This window comes from Urocampus carinirostris, chromosome 5 (genome assembly GCF_059441175.1).
Source record: "Urocampus carinirostris isolate Australia breed hairy pipefish chromosome 5, RoL_Ucar_1.0, whole genome shotgun sequence".
NCBI classification, from domain to species: Eukaryota; Metazoa; Chordata; class Actinopteri; order Syngnathiformes; family Syngnathidae; genus Urocampus; species Urocampus carinirostris.
The window spans coordinates 44210135-44230378 of NC_142353.1; the positions used below are offsets into that span (position 1 = coordinate 44210135).

Sequence of the window (20244 nt, forward strand, 5' to 3'; positions counted from 1 at the left end):
AGGGTTGAAAGTGAGGGAAAAAAGTAGCGGCTTATAGTGCGGAATTTACGGTAAATAAAGACGAAAAAAATACGCAGCAAAATACACAACAAGATAGAAAACAGAACAAGTAAAGTAACAACGACCAAAAAACAACAACAGAACAACAAAAGAACAACCAAGTACAACCAAATATCAACAAAATATATGAGAAAATACAGGGCAGAGTACACAGCAGGATACACAACCAAATACAAAACCGAATCTGGAGCAAATACATGGCAAAATAACGACAAAATAAGGAATAAATGACAAAATAAATGACAAAATAATATATATAAATAAAGACAAAAAAAAAATATGCAGCAAAATACACAACAAGATAGAAAACAGAATTAATAAAGTAACAACGACCAAAAAACAACAACAGAACGACAAAAGAACAACCAAGTACACGACCAAATATCAACAAAATATATGACAAAATACAGGGCAGAGTACACAGCAGGATACACAACCAAATACAAAACCGAATCTGGAGCAAATACATGGCAAAATAACGACAAAATAAGGAATACGTGACAAAATAAATGACAAAATAATAAATATAAATGAATAACAAAATAATAAATATAAATGAATGACAAAAAAATGCAGCAAAATACACAACAAGATAGAAAAGAGAACTAGTAAAGTAACAACGACCCAAAAAACAACAACAGAACGACAAAAGAACAACCAAGTACACGACCAATTACACGACCAAATATCGACAAATTATATGACAAAATACAGGGCAGAGTACACAGCAAGATACACAACCAAATACACGACCAAATACACGACCAAATACACAACCAAATACACGACCAAATACACGACCAAATACACGACCAACTACACGACCAACTACACAACCAAATACACAACCAAATCTGGAGCAAATACATGGAAAAATAACGACAAAATAAAGAATACATGACAAAATAAACGACAAAATAATAAATATAAATAAGTACATGACCAAATACACAACAAAATATCAACAAAATATAAGGCAGAATACACAACCAAATACATAACCGAATCTGGAGCAAATACATGGCAAAATAACAACAAAATAAGGAATACATGAAAAAATAAATGACAAAATAATAAATATAAATAAATGACAAAAAAATGCAGCAAAATACACAAGATAGAAAAGAGAACTAGTAAAGTAACAACGACCAAAAAAACAACAACAGAACGACAAAAGAACAACCAAGTACACGACCAATTACACAACCAAATATCGACAAAATATATGACAAAATACAGGGCCGAGTACACAGCAGGATACACAACCAAATACACAACCAAATACACAACCACATACACAACCAAATACACGACCAAATACACAACCAAATACACAACCAAATACACAACCAAATACACAACCAAATACACAACCAAATCTGGAGCAAATACATGGAAAAATAACGACAAAATAAGGAATACATGACAAAATAAACGACAAAATAATAAATAGAAATAAGTACATGACCAAATACACAACAAAATATCAACAAAATACATGGCAGAATACACAGCAGGATACACAACCGAATACAAAACCGAATCTGGAGCAAATACATGGCAAAATAACGACAAAATAAGGAATACGTGACAAAATAAATGACAAAATAATAAATATATATGAATGACAAAAAAATGCAGCAAAATACACAACAAGATAGAAAACAGAATTAGTAAAGTAACAACGACCAAAAAAACAACAACAGAATGACAAAAGAACAACCAAGTACACGACCAATTACACGACCAATTACACGACCAAGTATCGACAAAATATATGACAAAATACAGGGCCGAGTACACAGCAGGATACAATCTTGGGATTCAAGAAATGCCAACCATTCCTTAGTTTCTATTTTCTTTTTCGCTCTGAACTTTACTGTGCGTATGACAATAAACACTTGGAATTGAGTTGAATTTAAAACTAGACACTCCATTCCATCCATTATCTGCACCGCTTATCACAGAAACATCGAGTTCAGTCTGAAACAAGATATATAGCCGGAGTAGCTCACCGAAGTCGTTGTGTTCATAATAATGTGCAGCCGTGGTCCTCTTATATCCGTGAGTGTAGTAAATCCAGGAGAGTAAAATATTTACAAATACAGAATAGTAAAACACGTTCTCTCTATGCCGTAGACAACCAAACATGCTATTCGCATTCATCTTTTTTGGCCAATTGCAGGCTTTGTTTTGCCACTTTAGCCTATGCCAGCCTGTAAATGATAAAAAGGATCCGCCCCCTTTACCTCCGAATAACTTTAGCCAATAGCGATCAATTCAAATGATGATTGACACATTGGTTAGCCAATGAAACGCCGGTAAATCAATCCCAGCATACACCGCGGACGACTTCGCCTTCGGGGGAAAATCGAGTCGGCGGCAGCAAGTTAGTTGCAAGACTTTGCGAATTAATATTGATCCATATATAAGGCGCACTGTATTATAAGGCGCATGGTCAGCTTTTGAAAAAAATAAAGGCTTTTAGGTGCGCCTTATAGTGCGGAAAATACGGTACTCAAAAAAACACATGAACAAATACATAAGAAAATAACAACAAAATCTACAACAGAAGACCAAATGCACGACCAAAATAAAGACAAAAATACTCGACAAAGTTTATGACTAAATGAATGACAAAATACCAAAATGAACAAATGACAAAACGAGCGGCAAAATGCGTGGAATAAAGAACGACAAAAAAATGAAGGAATTCCTGCAAAAGTACCCGGCGAAATACCCAAGAAAATAAGCTCCTTTGAGATGATGAATGACTCGTATTAAAAACAGTCATTAAGGCGGCGCCATTCTTTGCCAAAAAGAAAGAAAATGTGCATAAAAAGATAAGTGATGAAACGTGAAAATCCTCGGTCCATTAGCGCTTGATTTGTTTAAAAAAAAACAACATAAAAAAAGGTGCCTCCTCATCAATGTTCCCTGTAATTTTCCAGGGGTCTCAGCGTTCACACAAAGTCGGTGAGCAACGCTTGAAACAACAGTGAGCAACGGCAAACCCAAGTGTGGCAACTAAGTCATTATCCAACATGTCCGAAACTTGACATCAAGTTCCATTTTGCGGAGTTTCCGGCAATGCAAAATGATTTTTCTCTTTTGAAGGAATTGACTCATGTACGGTTGCAAAGGCTGCAGGCTCACAAACGTCATTTGTTCTTACAATTCTTTCACAAGATATCCATTTCTTTTTTTTTCTGATATATTTTGTCGCATAATACTAAAATTTTGGGGGGCTTATTTCGTCGGTCGCACGATACACAACTGTATTTAATCCCATTTTTGAGTGGAAGTACAATGTTGGCAACAAGATTGACTTGGTATCATTGGAAATGATTTGAATGCAACACAAACTTTTTCTTCTTTTTGTCGTGTCCAGCATGGTCGCCGTGGCGACCGGCTGGCCCCGCCCCCTGGGCACGGCTGCAGTAGATCAGCCAATTTGCGTGTGTGCTACTTAAGGGTGGGTTGCGGGTTTTGCGGGTGCTGGCTCATTGCATTTTCTGTCTGCATTTCCCGTTCTGTTTTGCTCTGTCCTGTTTTGTTTGAGTCGGAAGGAACCTGTGTTTGCACGTTTTTAGTTAAAGCCTGTTTGTTCTGTCTTGGGCAGCATGGCGGCGCAGTGGTTAGCGCTTGTGCAGCACAGTTCATGTCATGGGAACCTGTCGTGGGTTCAAATCCAGCTGTCCTGTGCGGAGTTTGTATGTTCTCCCCGTGCTTGCGTGGGTTTCCTCCGGGCACTCCGGTTTCCTCCCACGTTCCAAAAACATGCATTTCAGGTGAATTGGCCGGTCCAAATTGTCCCTAAGTGTGAATAAGTGAGTGCGTCTATGTGTGCCCTGCGACTGGCTGGCAACCAGTTCAGGGTGTCCCCTGCCCACTGCCCGGAGATGGCTGGGATGGGCTCCAGCCCCCCCGCGACCCTAATGAGGATAAGCGGTACGGCTAATGAGATGAGATGAGATGTTCTGTCTTGTCCCTGAGTTTTGGACGACTTTTATTTTACTAAATAAAAGTTTTGATCGTCAACGCAATTGAGTTCTCCCTTCCTGCCTCCTGCCTCCGTTCTGGTCCGGTCCCTCATGACACTTTTTCCCTGTTTTTTTTACTTTTTTTTTTTTTAAATTCCTTTAAAAAAATCTCATTGTGTTTATTTTTCCCACTTGTTACTTTTTTGTTTTGTTCTCTATTTACTTTTTTCCTTTGTTTCTTTCTTTTCTTTTTTCTGGCTTTTTCTGAATTTTTCCTTCTTTTTTCTCTTCCTTTTGTTTCTTTTTTTTCTCAGCTTTTCACTACTTTTTCATTTTGGTATTTTTTTTTTGTTCTATTTCCTCTTCCTTTATGTCATTTTGTGCATAATTTGACATAATATTTGCTCATATAGGGATGAAAGAAGCAAAAACAACCCAAAGAGCCGTTTGGGACCCAAAAGAGCCGGTTCCTTTTAGTGAGCCGAGCCGAAGAAGCCGGTTCTCGAAAAACTCTACTGACTTTACTCAACTTCGCTCTACTTCGACCTTGACTTCCAAATACCGCATTTACTTTAGTATTTTGACCTTCATGAACTGTAACTTTGACTTAATTGGCTTCTTAATTAGCAATTTGGAGCCCTGATTTTTGTGAGCCGGCAAGATTTTCTTGTGCGCGGAAAAGCTCTGGGTAGTGCGCAATTGCGCACACACGCAGCTTAGAGGGAACAGTGGTCCTCACTTATATAGGTAAAGTAGGATTGGAACAATGACAATATACTAAAATAAAATAAATAAATTAATAAAAAATGCACGACAAAATATAAGAATTTTTTTTTATCACAAAACACAAGACAGAACGAGTGTTAAAAGTATGACAAAAAACAACGAAAGAACAACAAAAGAAATATGAAAAAAAAAACAAGTACACAACAAAATAGCAACAAAATAGCACATATGTTAAAAAATAAATGACAAAAAAGCAAAATACGTCAATGAAAAGATAACGGACAAAATACATGACAAAATAGAAGACAGAATGAGTGTCATGATTACTGATGTGACTCAGCTTTTGTCGCCAACTGCCGCGGGTTCCGATTGGCTCCCTGTCACTATTTGAACCCAGTCCTGTCAATCCCCTGTTGTCAGTCTGCCTGCAAACCTCAGTGTATACTAGGCAAGCATTTTTCGACCCTGACTCCCACCTGTCCCGTTTTTGCTCCCGTCTGTCTCCGGCTTCCCCGCGTTTTGATCCTGACCACGTCCGCTCTCCCGTCCTGACTTACGACCCGTTTTTGATCCCGACATGGCGATCAACAATTAGTAAAACGAAAAATGTTGCTGTCGAATGACGTTGCACAATGGAAAACGTCTTACCGTAATACCACGAGTAAGAGCGCAATTAAATTGACAAATCTTAACAATTCCTAACTACTTCTCCATTTTTCTTGTGTTCTCTGTGCAGTTACTTTGGAAAATGATATGCAAATGCACGACCTTATAACGCTCGGGGAAGTCCGGAAGCACAAAGTTATTCGATGCAGGCTTCTGATTGGCTGCCGAGTATTCAAATTGTCACAAGCCAGAAACAGAGACAGGACCCAATAGCGTTCGTTTTCCTCAGTTTTTATTGAGAAAGAGAGCAGTGCTTGCTTCCACGATCCGATGATCACGGATTGCCGATGGCAGGAACGCGGAAGTGGCATTTCCGTGTCGGGCGAGGGTAGTTGTTGAAAACGAGAGAACAGGTCGATGGCCGGGATGGAGGAGCGAAGGCAGTAACGACTCCAGAAAAGAGGTCGGCAACAGGTATCAGGCAGGAAACAGGGCAAAACAGGTCAATGGCTGGGATAAAGACGTAAAAGCAGAAACGGGTCCAGAAACAGGTCGGCAACAGGTATCAGGCAGGAAACATGGCAAAACAGGTCGATGGCCGGGATGGAGACGCAAAAGCAGAAACGGGTCCAGAAACAGGTCGGCAACAGGTATCAGGCAGGAAACAGGGCAAAACAGGTCAATGGCTGGGATAAAGACGTAAAAGCAGAAACGGGTCCAGAAACAGGTCGGCAAACAGGTATCAGGCAGGAAACAGGGCAAAACAGGTCGATGGCCGGGATGGAGACGCAAAAGCAGAAACGGGTCCAGAAACAGGTCGGCAACAGGTATCAGGCAGGAAACATGGCAAAACAGGTCGATGGCCGGGATGGAGACGCAAAAGCAGAAACGGGTCCAGAAACAGGTCGGCAACAGGTATCAGGCAGGAAACAGGGCAAAACAGGTCAATGGCTGGGATAAAGACGTAAAAGCAGAAACGGGTCCAGAAACAGGTCGGCAAACAGGTATCAGGCAGGAAACAGGGCAAAACAGGTCGATGGCCGGGATGGAGACGCAAAAGCAGAAACGGGTCCAGAAACAGGTCGGCAACAGGTATCAGGCAGGAAACATGGCAAAACAGGTCGATGGCCGGGATGGAGACGCAAAAGCAGAAACGGGTCCAGAAACAGGTCGGCAACAGGTATCAGGCAGGAAACAGGGCAAAACAGGTCAATGGCTGGGATAAAGACGTAAAAGCAGAAACGGGTCCAGAAACAGGTCGGCAAACAGGTATCAGGCAGGAAACAGGGCAAAACAGGTCGATGGCCGGGATGGAGACGCAAAAGCAGAAACGGGTCCAGAAACAGGTCGGCAACAGGTATCAGGCAGGAAACATCGCAAAACAGGTCGATGGCCGGGATGGAGACACAAAAGCAGAAACGGGTCCAGAAACAGGTCGGCAACAGGTATCAGGCAGGAAACAGGGCAAAACAGGTCAATGGCTGGGATAAAGACGTAAAAGCAGAAATGGGTCCAGAAACAGGTCGGCAACAGGTATCAGGCAGGAAACAGGGCAAAACAGTTCGATGGCTGGGATAAAGACGTAAAAGCAGAAACGGGTCCAGAAACAGGTCGGCAACAGGTATCAGGCAGGAAACATGGCAAAACAGGTCGATGGCCGGGATGGAGACGCAAAAGCAGAAACGGGTCCAGAAACAGGTCGGCAACAGGTATCAGGCAGGAAAAAAACCGGGCAGGATAATGTCAGATAGTACAAAGCTTGCCTAGCTATAAGCATAGGTTCGCAGACGGTCTGACAGCTTCCTCTTGGAGGACGGGGCTTTGAAAAGAGTCAGGGAGCCAATCAGCGACCAGGGCTGTTGGCGCCAACGGGGCAGTCGCAGGTGCCCCGAATCAGCAATCATGACACAAATTGCCAAACGAACCGAAATTCAGAAATATCCAAAACGAACAAAGATTTCGGAATAAAACGTTTTATTTGTTAAAAAAAAAGATTTATATATATATATATATATATATATATATATATATATATATATATATATATATGTTCATCTAGATCAGGGGTGTCAAACTCATTTGAACTCGGGGGCCACACGATAGAACAAACATTCTGTCGGGGGCCGGACTGGTAGATTAAAGAGAAAGAAAAAGAGAGATAAAAAAATAAGAGAAAGAGGGAGGGAAAAGGAGAGAGGGGCGGGACAAAGAAAGAGAGAGAGGGAGAGAGCGTGAGAAAAAAAAGAGATAAAAAGAGAAGTCGTGAGAGAGGGGGAAAAGAAAGGGAGAGGAAGAAGAAAATAGAAAAAAAGAAGGAGAGAAAAGAGAAAAGAAAGCACAAAGGGTAGGAAGAGAGAAAGAGAAAAGAGAGAAAAAGGATAAAAGAAGTTAAAGCAAAATAAGTTAAAAAGACACAGAGAGAGAAAGAGACAAAGAGCAACAAAGGAAGAGAAAAAGAGACACAGAGAGTAAAAGAGACAGAGTGGGAGAAAAGGCGTGGAAAAGAAAGAGAGAGAGAGAGAGAGAGAGAGAGAGAGAGAGAAAGAAATACAAGTACAGTGTCTTTGTTCGAGGCACCTGGCTTTGGCAACATCAAGTTGACATATTTCAACCTGCAGCTTGTTTTTCTCTTGCGCTCCTCTGAGTGTTGTCTCGCGGGCCGGATTCAATCCCTTAGCGGGCCCGATCTGGCCCGCGGGCCGCCCTTTTGACACCTGTGATCTAGATAGATAGATTCCACCTGTTGTGGGCGTCGCCCTCAAGGGTGGCTGAATGAAAGCATCCTCCAGCGACCAAAAGAGAAACGAAATGGGGAGAGTCCTCTCATCCTCGGAAGCGCCCACAAAAAGTGTCTTTCTCTCCGTAATTGCGAGGCCTCGTCACTCGCCTCACTTCGTTTTCGACTATGGCGTCAATGAAGCCTCGCTTGCCACTTAAAACCTCACATTTATAGCACTCTGTACTTGAAAAGGTAGGGGAGGAATAAGTAACTCAATGTGATTTGATCTCGGTCCAAATCAAAAACAGTTCAGATGACAATTCAGACAATTCAGATGATATGACCCTTTTGCGATTTGTCACGTTTCTGCATCAAATCAACATCAAATGTGATCTAACTTGTCTCATTGAATGACAGAAGGGGGAGGAATAAGTAACTCTTGGTAATTTGATCTCGGTCCAAATCAAAAACAGTTCAGGTGACAATTCAGATGATATGAAGCTTTTGCGATTTGACATGTTTCTGCATCAAATCAACATCAAATGTGATCTAACTTGTCGCATTGAATGACAGAAGGGGGAGGAATAAGTTACTCAATGTGATTTGATCTCGGTCCAAATCAAAAACAGTGTCCGCTTGCCACCTTAAACCACTCAAACCATTATAGTTTTCCATATTTGAATGAGGACAGCATGCAAACAATGATAGAAGAGGGGAGAAATAAGTAACTAACGAGGACAACGTTCACATCATGACTGAAGGGGGAGGAATAAATAACGACACTGTCGTAATTCAGATGATGTGAACCTTTTGCAATTTGTCACGTTTCTGCATCAAATTAACATCGAATATGATCTCACTTGTCTCGTTGAATGACAGAAGGGGGAGGAATAAGTAACTCAATGTGATTTGATCTCGGTCCAAATCAAAAACAGTGTCCGCTTGCCACCTTAAACCACTCAAACCATTATAGTTTTCCATATTTGAATGAGGACAGCATGCAAACAATGATAGAAGAGGGGAGAAATAAGTAACTAACGAGGACAACGTTCACATCATGACTGAAGGGGGAGGAATAAATAACGACACTGTCGTAATTCAGATGATGTGAACCTTTTGCAATTTGTCACGTTTCTGCATCAAATTAACATCGAATATGATCTCACTTGTCTCGTTGAATGACAGAAGGGGGAGGAATAAGTAACTCAATGTGATTTGATCTCGGTCCAAATTAAAAACAGTGTCTGCTTGCCACCTTAAACCACTCAAGCAATTATAGTTTTCCATATTTGAGTGAGGACGACATGCAAACAATGATAGAAGAGGGGAGAAATAAGTAACTCTGCCTAACCAATTTTCGGCAAACAATTGAAGTCATGTCGTGTTTTAACGAGGATAACGTTCACATCATGACTGAAGGGGGAGGAATAAATAACCACACTGTCATAATTCAGATGATGTGAACCTTTTGCAATTTGTCACGTTTCTGCAACAAATCAACATCGAATATGATCTCACTTGTCTCGTTGAATGACAGAAGGGGGAGGAATAAGTAACTCAATGTGATTTGATCTCGGTCCAAATCAAAAACAGTGTCCGCTTGCCACCTTAAACCACTCAAACAAATATAGTTTTCCATATTAAAATGAGGACCGCATGCAAAAAATGATAGAAGAGGGTAATAATAATTAACTAACGAGGACAGCGTTCACATCATGACTGAAGGGGGAGGAATAAATAACCACACTGTCGTAATTCAGATGATGTGAACCTTTTGCAATTTGTCACGTTTCTGCATCAAATCAACATCGAATATGATCTCACTTGTCTCGTTGAATGACAGAAGGGGGAGGAATAAGTAACTCAATGTGATTTGATCTCGGTCCAAATCAAAACAGTGTCTGCTTGCCACCTTAAACCACTCAAGCAATTATAGTTTTCCATATTTGAATGAGGACGACATGCAAACAATGATAGAAGAGGGGAGAAATAAGTAACTCAGCCCTCTGCCTAACCAATTTTCGGCAAACAATTGAAGTCATGTCGTGTTTTAACGAGGATAACGTGCACATCATGACTGAAGGGAGAGGAATAAATAACCACACTGTCGCAATTCAGATGATATGAACCTTTGGCATTTGGTCACGTTTCTGCATCAAATCAACATCGAATATGATCTCACTTGTCTCGTTGAATGACAGAAGGGGGAGGAATAAGTAACTCAATGTGATTTGATCTCGGTCCAAATCAAAAACAGTGTCTGCTTGCCACCTTAAACCACTCAAACCATTATAGTTTTCCATATTAGAATGAGGACCGCTTGCAAAAAATGATAGAAGAGGGGAGAAATAATTAACTAACGAGGACAACGTTCACATCATGACTGAAGGGGGAGGAATAAATAACCACACTGTCGTAATTCAGATGATGTGAACCTGTTGCAATTTGTCACGTTTCTGCATCAAATCAACATCAAATGTGATCTAACTTGTCGCATTGAATGACAGAAGGGGGAGGAATAAGTAACTCAATGTGATTTGATCTCAGTCCAAATTAAAAACAGTGTCTGCTTGCCACCTTAAACCACTCAAGCAATTATAGTTTTCCATATTTGAGTGAGGACGACATGCAAACAATGATAGAAGAGGGGAGAAATAAGTAACTCTGGCTAAACAAATTTTCGGCAAACAATTGAAGTCATGTCGTGTTTTAACGAGGATAACGTACACATTATGACTGTAGGGGGAGGAATAAATAACCACACTGTCGAAATTCAGATGATATGAACTTTAGGCAGTTTGTCACGTTTCTGCATCAAATCAACATCAAATGTGATCTAACTTGTCGCATTGAATGACAGAAGGGGGAGGAATAAGTTACTCAATGTGATTTGATCTTGGTCCAAATCAAAAACAGTGTCTGCTTGCTACCTTAAACCACTCAAACCATTATAGTTTTCCATATTTGAATGAGGACAGCATGCAAACAATGATAGAAGAGGGTAGAAATAAGTAACTAACGAGGACAACGTTCACATCATGACTGAAGGGGGAGGAATAAATAACTACACTGTCGCAATTCAGATGATATGAACCTTTGGCAATTTCTCACGTTTCTGCATCAAATCAACATAGGAATATGATCTCACTTGTCTCCTTGAATGACAGAAGGGGGAGGAATAAGTAACTCAATGTGATTTGATCTCGGTCCAAATCAAAAACAGTGTCTGCTTGCCACCTTAAACCACTCAAACAATTATTGTTTTCCATATTTGATACACATACAATGACAGAATGGGGAGGAATAAGTAACTCAATGTGATTTGATCTTTGTCTGCTTGCTACCTAACACCACTCAAACATTTATAGCTGTCCATATTTGAATGAAAACGGCATGCAAACAATGACAGAAGGGTGTCAGGGTGGGGGATAAGCAACTAAATGTGATCTAATCCGTTTCACACACGACTTAAAATAATATTACCCAAACACTTAAAACTTTTCAGCTTTTAATGAGGTTAGCATTTAAACAATAACAGAAGGGAGAGTAAAGAGTAAAGGAACCCATTTTTAAGGGGATCCGAAGAGCAATTGAAACCTGACTTTAATTGTCGGTGAAGGTTTAACATTACAATTCTATACCTTCACTTTTTCATGAAGATGGCAAAAGGGAGAGGAATAAGTGACAAAACAAATCTGCCTGAGGTGACTCAAAGAGCAATTTGAACCAATTTTCTCCAAACTATGTTAGTTGTGCATATGTTGTAACGAGGACAACATGCACATAATGACAGAAGGGTGAGGAATAAGTAACCAAACTGTCGCATCTGAGATTTCGACCACTTTGCAGAAGACCCCTGGATACAGCGACCCCACCTTACAATTTTTATATTTGTTGCAAACAATGTTCACTACGTTGATATCAATGACAATTAAGACTATTCTAATCCGCTTGTGTTCTGAATTGGAATGAGGACAGCATGCGAACAAAGATGGAAGGGAGAGGAATAAGTTACTAAATATGATCAGATCTTTTGTTCATTTTACACAGATGAAAATACAGTGTTTGCTGAAACTAAAATGACCCAAGCTTTTATAGCTTTTCATATTTCGTTGAGGGAAGCATGTAAACAATTACAGAAAGGAGAGGTATAAGTAACTAGAAAAAAATTCTGCCTAATGAGACTCAAAGAGTAATTGTAACCAATTTTCTCCAAACATTTTGAGTCGTGTTGTTTATATATTATAATGAGGACACCATGCGCATGACAGAAGGGCGAGGAATAAGTAACTAAATAATTCTGCCTAGGGAGACTCACAGAGCAATTTACACCAATTTTCACTAAACATTTTGAGTCGTGTTGTTTATATATTATAATGAGGGCGGCAGTAGCTCAGGAGGTAGAGCGATCGTTTTAGGATTAAGGGATCCCAGTTCGAATCCCGGCTTGTCCGTGTTACATGCCGAAGTGTCCTTGGGTAAGACACTGAACCCCCAATACCCCCAGGTTAGCGCCTTACATGGCTGCACAGATCACGGCCGCTATTGGGAAATGTGAAGCACAATGTAAAGCGCTTTGGGAAGTCATTGACTTGAAAAGCGCTATATAAATGCAGATCATTTCATCATTTCATTTCATTTCATTTCATAATGAGGACACCATGCGCATGACAGAAGGGCGAGGAATAAGTAACCAAATAATTCTGCTTAAGGAGACTCACAGAGAAATTTACACCAATTTTCACTAAACATTTTGAGTCGTGTTGTTTATATATTTTAACGAGGATACCATGCACATGACAGAAGGGCGAGGGATAAGTAACCAAACTCACTTTGTGGCCCACTGTTCTAAACAAGTATGTGAACCTTTTGCAATTTCTCATGTTTTTGCATCAAATCACCATCAAAGTGATATTATCTTGTCTCATACGATGACAAAGGGGGAGGAATAAGTTACTAAGTATGATCTGATCCTCTGTTCATTTTACACACATGAAAAAACAGTGTTTGCTAAAACTAAAATGACCCAAACTAAAACTAAAATATTTCGTTTAGGGTAGCATGTTAACAATTACAGAAAGGAGAGGGATAAGTAACTAGAAAACATTCTGCCTAATGAGACTCAAAGAGCGATTGAAACCAATTTTCACCAAACATTTTGAGTCGTGTTGTTTACACATTTTAACGAGGACGCCATGCACATGACCGAAGGGTGAGGAATAAGTAATCAAACTGTCTCATTTAAGATTTTGACCACTTAAAACATAGTGTTCCGTACTGGAACGAGGACAACATGCAAACGAAGATGGAAAGGGGAGGAATGAGTTAAAAAAACAGTGTTTGCTTAAACTGAAATGACCCAAGCATTTATAGCTTTTCATATTTCGTTGAGGGTAGCATGTAAAAAATGACAGAGAGGAGAGGAATAAGTAACTCAAAAAAAGATATAGCAGTCGTGGTCCAAGAGGCAGGAGAGGGGCAAGCGAGAGGGGGTGAGAGAGAAAATCAAACCTGACTTCGGGACTGTGACAAATAAGCTTCGGATCAAAAGAAGAGAATAAATCCTAGGTTGCAGTCTGAAGTTTGTTTGTTTGTTTACGCCACACATGTTTGTTCTGTGCCCCCTTTCTCAGGGCCAAGAAGAAAAGCAAGCCCCTGAACCTGAAGCTCCTGAGCAGCGTCGGCAGCTGCGAAAACTTGCCAAGTTTTGTTCCCGGCCAACGTTCGCCGATCCACACCGATCGATCCCTTCGAAACTTCTTCTTCTTGCCTTCTTTCGTGCCCTCCACGCCCCCCCTGCACGTGGACACGCCCACTGCAAGTAAGACACGCCCACACACGAAGAGACACGCCCACTTCGACTCACTACTTGATGCTTTTCTCGTTCCCGCCATTCAAAAATCGAAAACTTGCGTTGACATGCGATTTCTTTTATGGAAAATCATTTTGGAATTGAAATATGCTTTTATTTTGAAAGGTGACTGAAAAAAATTTGGGTCGAAAAGAATTAAGACCCAAATCGGGCCCATCCTCTACTGCAGGGGTCAAAGTCATTTGAACTGGGGGGCCACACGATAAAACAAAAATTTTGTCGGCGGCCGGACGAGTAGATTAAAGAGAAAGAAAAAGAGATAAAGAAATAAGAGAAAGAGGGAGGGAAAAGGAGAGAGGGCGGGACAAAGAAAGAAAAAGAGAGAGAGGGAGAGAGCGCGAGAAACAAAAGATAAAAAGTCGTGAGAGAGGGGGGAAAAGAAAAGGAGAGGAAGAAAGAAATCCAAAGAGAAATAGAAAGACAGAAGGAGAGAAAAGAGAAAATAAAGCGCCATGGGTAGGAAGAGAGAAAGAGAAAAGAGAAAAAAGGAAGTGAGAGCAAGAGGTTAAAAGACACAGAGAGAGAAAGAGACAAGGAGCAACAGAGAAGAGAAAAAGAGACACAGAGAGTGAAAGAGACAGAGACAGAGTGGGAGAAAAGGGGTGGAAAAGAAAGAGAGAGAGAGAAAGTGTAAGAGAGAGAGAGAAAAAGAGAGAGATAGAGTGAGAGCAGAAGGGAGGAAGAAAGAGGGAGAGAGAGAAAGAAAAGGAAAAAAGGAAGAGAGAGCAAAAGAAGGTAAAAAAACACAGAGAGAAAGAGACAAGGAGGAACAAAAAAAGAGAAAAAGCAACAGAGAGTGAAAGAGAGAAGAGTGAGAGAAGAAGGGAGGAAGAAAGAGAGAGAGGGAGAGAGAGAGAGAGAGAGAGAGAGAGAGAGAAATAAATACAAGTACGGTGTCTTTGTTCGAGGCACCTGGCTTTGGCAACATCAAGTTGACATATTTCAACCTGCAGCTTGTTTTTTTCTTGTGCTTCTCTGAGTGTTTTCTCGCAGGCCGGATTCAATCCCTTAGCGGGCCTGATCTGGCCCGCGGGCCGCCTGTTTGACACATGTCTTCTACTGGATCAGCCTTATTTTCATTTTTAGATCTCCATTTTTTCCTCTTTTTGTATAATTTACCCGTTTATCAGGTTGATTTTTCGACACAGAAAGAGGATTTTATTGTGAAGGTACGGTCATTTTACAAAATAAAAATAAAACATTTATTCGATTACAAAGAATTGTGGCCCCAAATGGGCCCATCTTCTACTTCAGGGGTGTCAAATTCATTTTAACTCGGGGGCCACACGATAGAACAAACTTTCTGGAGCCCGTTATTCATCGTGGAACTCTCCTTCTCGAATAAATTCTGGAGTTTTTCCTGTCTTCTTCTTCTGCTTTTTCCCTATCTTTTCCATAATTTATCGCCCCCTGCAGGAGGAGGACGTGAAGCGTGGCCTCCAGTTGCAAATTTCGGACGTTGAGAAAAAAAAACTTTCTGGAGCCCGTTAGTCATTGTGGAACTCTCTTTCTCGAATAAATTCTGGAGTTTTTCCTGTCTTCTTCTTCTTCTGCTTTTTCCCTATCTTTTCCATAATCCATCGCCCCCTGCAGGAGGAGGACATTAAGTGTGGCCCCTAGTTGCAAATTTCCAACGTTGAGAAAACCAAACTTTCTGGAGCCCGTTAGTCATTGTGGAACTCTCCTTCCCAAGTAAATTCTGGAGTTTTCCTGTCTTCTTCTTCTGCTTTTTCCCTATCTTTTCCATAATATATCGCCCCCTGCAGGAGGAAGACCGTAAGCGTGGCCCCTGGTTGCAAATTTCCGACGTTGAGAAAAACAAACTTTCTGGAGCCCGTTAGTCATTGTGGAACTCTCTTCCTCGAATAAATTCTGGAGTTTTTCCTGTCTTCTTCTTCTGCTTTTTCCCGTCTTCTTCTTCTGCTTTTTCCCTATCTTTTCTATAATCCATCGCCCCCTGCAGGAGGAGGACAGTAAACGTGGCCCCAGTTGCAAATTTCTGTTTTTAGACACACTTAGTTCTCATGAAACTTTTGTGTTTTTCAAAGACATCGAGCTAAATTATAGAGTTTTTCCCGTCTTCCATACGAGATTTTCCGATCATCTCCGTAATCCAGTCTCCCCCGTTGGGGGAGGATATCAATCGTGGCCCCCGGCTTCAAATTGCCGCCGGTGAACAATGAGCCGAGGGGGGGACGGGAGCGGACACGCCGTCGATCCGGGAACGGCGTGCAAAGCATTAAGCGTGGCGGGGAATTGAGGAATAAGCGGGGGGATAATGGATCTTGTGGGGGTCTGACGTCTCGGCGCCGATTTAGCCCCCGGCGGAACACAAAACAAGCCATTGAAAACGTGAGTGCGCGTAATGGCGCCTCGGCTAAACGCGTCACCGCTTGCCGAAGGTCACGCGGGCCCCGTATCCAGTTTGGTTTTCTCGATGGATGGATTTTCTTTTTTTTGCTCGAGCAATTTCATAAATGCTAAACCCGAAGCGGCTTTCCAAGCTTGCCCTCTCCTTTCTCTTTATCTGATGCTAGCGCTGCTAGCATAGCCGATAAATTATTTTTTGCTAGAGCAGGGGTGTCAAATTCATTTTAACTCGGGGGCCACACGATAGAACAAACATTCTGTCGGGGGCCGGACTAGTAGAGTAAAGAGAAAGAGAGATAAAGAAATAAGAGAAAGAGGGAGGGAAAAGGAGAGAGGTCGGGACAAAGAAAGACAAACAGAGAGAGGGAGACAGCGTGAGAAACAAAAGAACTAAAGAGTTGTGAGAGAGGGAAAAGAAAGGGAGAGGAAGAAAGGAATACAAAGAGAAATAGAAAGACGGAAGAAGAGAAAAGAGAAAAAAAGAGAGAGAGAGAGAAAAAAGAGAGAGAGAGAGAGAGAGAGAGAGAGAGAGAGAGAGAGAGAGAGAGAGAGAGAGAGAGAGAGAGAGAGAGAGAGAGAGAGAGAGAGAGAGAGAGAGAGAGAGAGAGAGAGAGAGAGAGAGAGAGAAATAAATACAAGTACAGAGTCTTTGTAAGAGGCACTTGCCTTGGCAACATCAAGTTGACATATTTCAACCTGCAGCTTGTTTTTCTCTTGCGCTTCTCTGAGTGTTGTCTCGCAGGCTGGATTCAATTCAAACAGGCGGCCCGCGGGCCTGATCTGCCCCGCGGGCCGCCTGTTCGACACCTGTGTGCTAGAGCTACTTAGCTAGATGGCTTTCTAAATGTCTAAAAAGTTACCTGAATAGTTAGCTAGACATGTTGGAATTTAACTATCAAAATGTAGCGTTTACCAAATTGTTCGGATTAGTTATCTGACTCCATTAACCAAACACAAACTACATTCACCCAACAATTTATGCTCATTTCTTGAGGGAAAAGATGAACAAGAAAGCCGACATTTTCACATGGGGGCAGATTTATTTTCCCTAAAAATTTAACTAAGTGAACTCCATCGATAACAGCTGAATTAGTGACGTTGGCGTCTGTGGGAAGCCTTTAGCTCTCTCCTATTGGCCGTCTTCTCCCCGCATAATGGCGTGCCGACTCCTCCCATGGGTGCGCAAAGAAAGCCCCCTCCGGGCTCCACCACCTCGTCGAAGAGCGTCGTGATGTCTGGAATACTCAAAGCCACAGACCCTGATTGGCTGTTGGACTCTTTTTAAACTCACGCCTTCCTGAAACATTCGTCAGATCGTCTGCAAACCTATGCTCCCAGCTAGGCAAGCTTTTTGTGACTCTCCAACTCCATCCCGCCCTGTTTCCTGCCTGATACCTGTTGCCGACCTCTTTTCTGGACCCGTTTACGTTTTTGCTCCCCTGCCCCGGCTATCGACCCGTTTTCTCGCTGTCAACGACTACCCTCGCTCGACACGGAAGTGCCAATTGCGCGTTCCTGCCATGTGCTACCCGTGATTGTGGATGGAAGCCCCGTTCTCCGTCTTAATGAAAACGAACGCAATTGGGTCCCGTCTCCATTCCTGCTTTGTGACAATCTGATTTCATTCCGAGCTCGCCAACGTTGGAGATCGGTGCGAATTTCCGGCCGCTAAGCTTTGTTAGCGATCAAAATTAAGCTGGTATTTGCACTTTTGCCCGCCTACGCTTTTTTTCCGCTCGACAGCGTTTCGCGCCGTTTGATGGGAGGATAAAGAATCCGTGCCGCCGTCGCTCGATTTTTCGTTCCTTCACGGAGAAAATAGAAAACCGACGACGGCTTTTCATTTCATTTCAACTTTCCGTCCGGGAAAAGATAAAGCGGCTAAGTGCTGCTAGCGCCGTTAGCGCTGCTCGTCGCCCCCCCTCTCCTTCGCTCTGGATCCAGTTATGGGCTTGATTGAGTGTAATGGAGAGGCGCATCGGAGCGCCGAGAGAAGACGGGGCCCCCGGGGGCCGCCGGGAACAGGAAGAGGGGGCGGTTGGGGACCGGCGGGGGGCAATATGGAGCCGGGAGATGAGATTAGCTGTCAGCGAGTCACCGTCGCAGCTCGTCTTTGACGAGGAGCAGCGCTACTGCGCTATCGCTACCTTGCTATCGCTACTCTGCTATCGGCAACCTCTTAAAAAATCAATAAGCGCGTCGATAAAAAGATTACGTTTTGATTGGCTGACCAGACCGTTTTGTGACATGACGATGGAGAAGAGAGCGTCAGCGATACTTTGTCCCTTCCGAGGTTCGGACGATTCTTTCGAGAAATCGAAAAAGGTCTTGATGATAAAGAGGCGCCAAAGTTCTGTTCAAAAGACATCTTAAATGAGTGGAAAAGTGAAAGCATCCTGACCCCTGCTCTTGATCTTGGACTTTGGGAGACCGGAGAGTAGGGAATTATAGTAATCCAAACGCATGAATTATAATCTCTGCATCCGACTGAGACAGCGTAGGGCGAATTTTAGCAATGTTGCCAAGATGGAAAAAAGCTGTTCTCGTCATATTCTTAACGTGTGATTGAAAAGACAGATCGGGGTCAAATATGACACCTAAATTTTTTTTACTGAGTCACTCTGGGTAATATGACATTTGTCAATGTTCAAATCGTTTTTGAGAACAAGTCACGGCATTTAGAAGGGCCAATAACTAACATTTTCAGAGTTTAGGCGCAAGAAGTCGAGTGACATCCATTCTTTTATCTCAGTGAGGTAGGCCTCCAATTTTCCGCAGTTTAGTGGGGCAGATTCCTCTATCGGAAGATAGAGTTGAGTGTCATCTGCGTAGCAATGGAAACTGATATACTTGCGAAAAATATCATCTAATGGAATCATGTAAATGCTGAAAAGAAGGGGGCCAAGTACTGAACCCTGCGGAACACCACAGGTAACTCTAAAGGGCTCAGATGTCATTTAATCATATTTAACACACTACGTCCTATCTGAGAGGTAGGATCTGAACCATAAGAGGACGTTTCCTGAGAGACCAATCCATTTTTCCAACTGTTCTAGTAAGATATTATGGTCCACAGTGTCAAAGGCAGCACTAAGGTCCAGAGATGAAGTGCCGGGCGTTAGATAGGTGCCAAAAATCTGTCAAAAGACAGCTTTAATTGTTGGGAAAGTGTAGTAGTACTTTATGGACTATTGTCCTGATATTTGTACCAGTCTGGCTTGGAGGGCCCGCAGGCCTTTGTTTGCCTACCCCTACCTTGAGCAGCACGTTGCCTAGCGGATTTTTCATGTGACGTCTTTGGCGCTCAAAAATCCTTTTTTTTGTGTGTTTTTTGTGCCCCCCCCCCCCCCTCGCCAGACATGCTGTCAGTGCCTCGCTGGTCCCCGCAGATCCCCCGCCGAGATCTGGGAAACTCCATCAAACACAGGTGAGTGTGTCGCCCACCCCTTACTGTCCCCCCTCGTGACGTAGCACGGAACAAAGGGCAATACACCCGAGAAGATACCGTGGGCGTCGAGCCCCCCAAAACTTTCAGCAATTACCAGCCGGTGTTTCTTTCCGTGAAATTGGCAGGTGTTGTCCTTTTTTTCGAGATGCCGCGTTAGCCGTCGTGTGTTGCTAGGTTACCGAAAACCTCCATGTCCGACGTTCCGCTCGGGTGAGGCGCTGCAGAATTCCGCCTCGCTATGGCATGCTTTGAGTTCATACAGTGTGATCAAATACTTGAGTTTTCTAATCAGTTGGGGTTCAAGGTCCAAACACTAAATTATTCACGTACCGAAACATTTTTCCAAGACAAAGTCATGGTTTTTATTTTGATGCGTTCCCAGGCGTTCCAAAATACCCCCAAAATGAATGAAATGTACCTCAGCAAACATAAATACACAAAATATCCTTGAAACGTGTAT

The 20244-nt window shown here is 42.2% G+C and overlaps 1 protein-coding gene across 1 annotated transcript in view; it reads left to right on the top strand.

Moving 5' to 3' along the window:
* The window catches only part of ksr2 (kinase suppressor of ras 2), a 137456-nt gene that overhangs the window by 68338 nt on the left and 48874 nt on the right, over positions 1-20244 (top strand). The window contains exons 6-7 of the mRNA XM_088336947.1: positions 13728-13915; positions 19694-19763. Of these exons, the coding sequence (XP_088193073.1) occupies positions 13728-13915; positions 19694-19763 (258 nt within the window). The remainder of the gene's footprint in view (positions 1-13727; positions 13916-19693; positions 19764-20244) is intronic.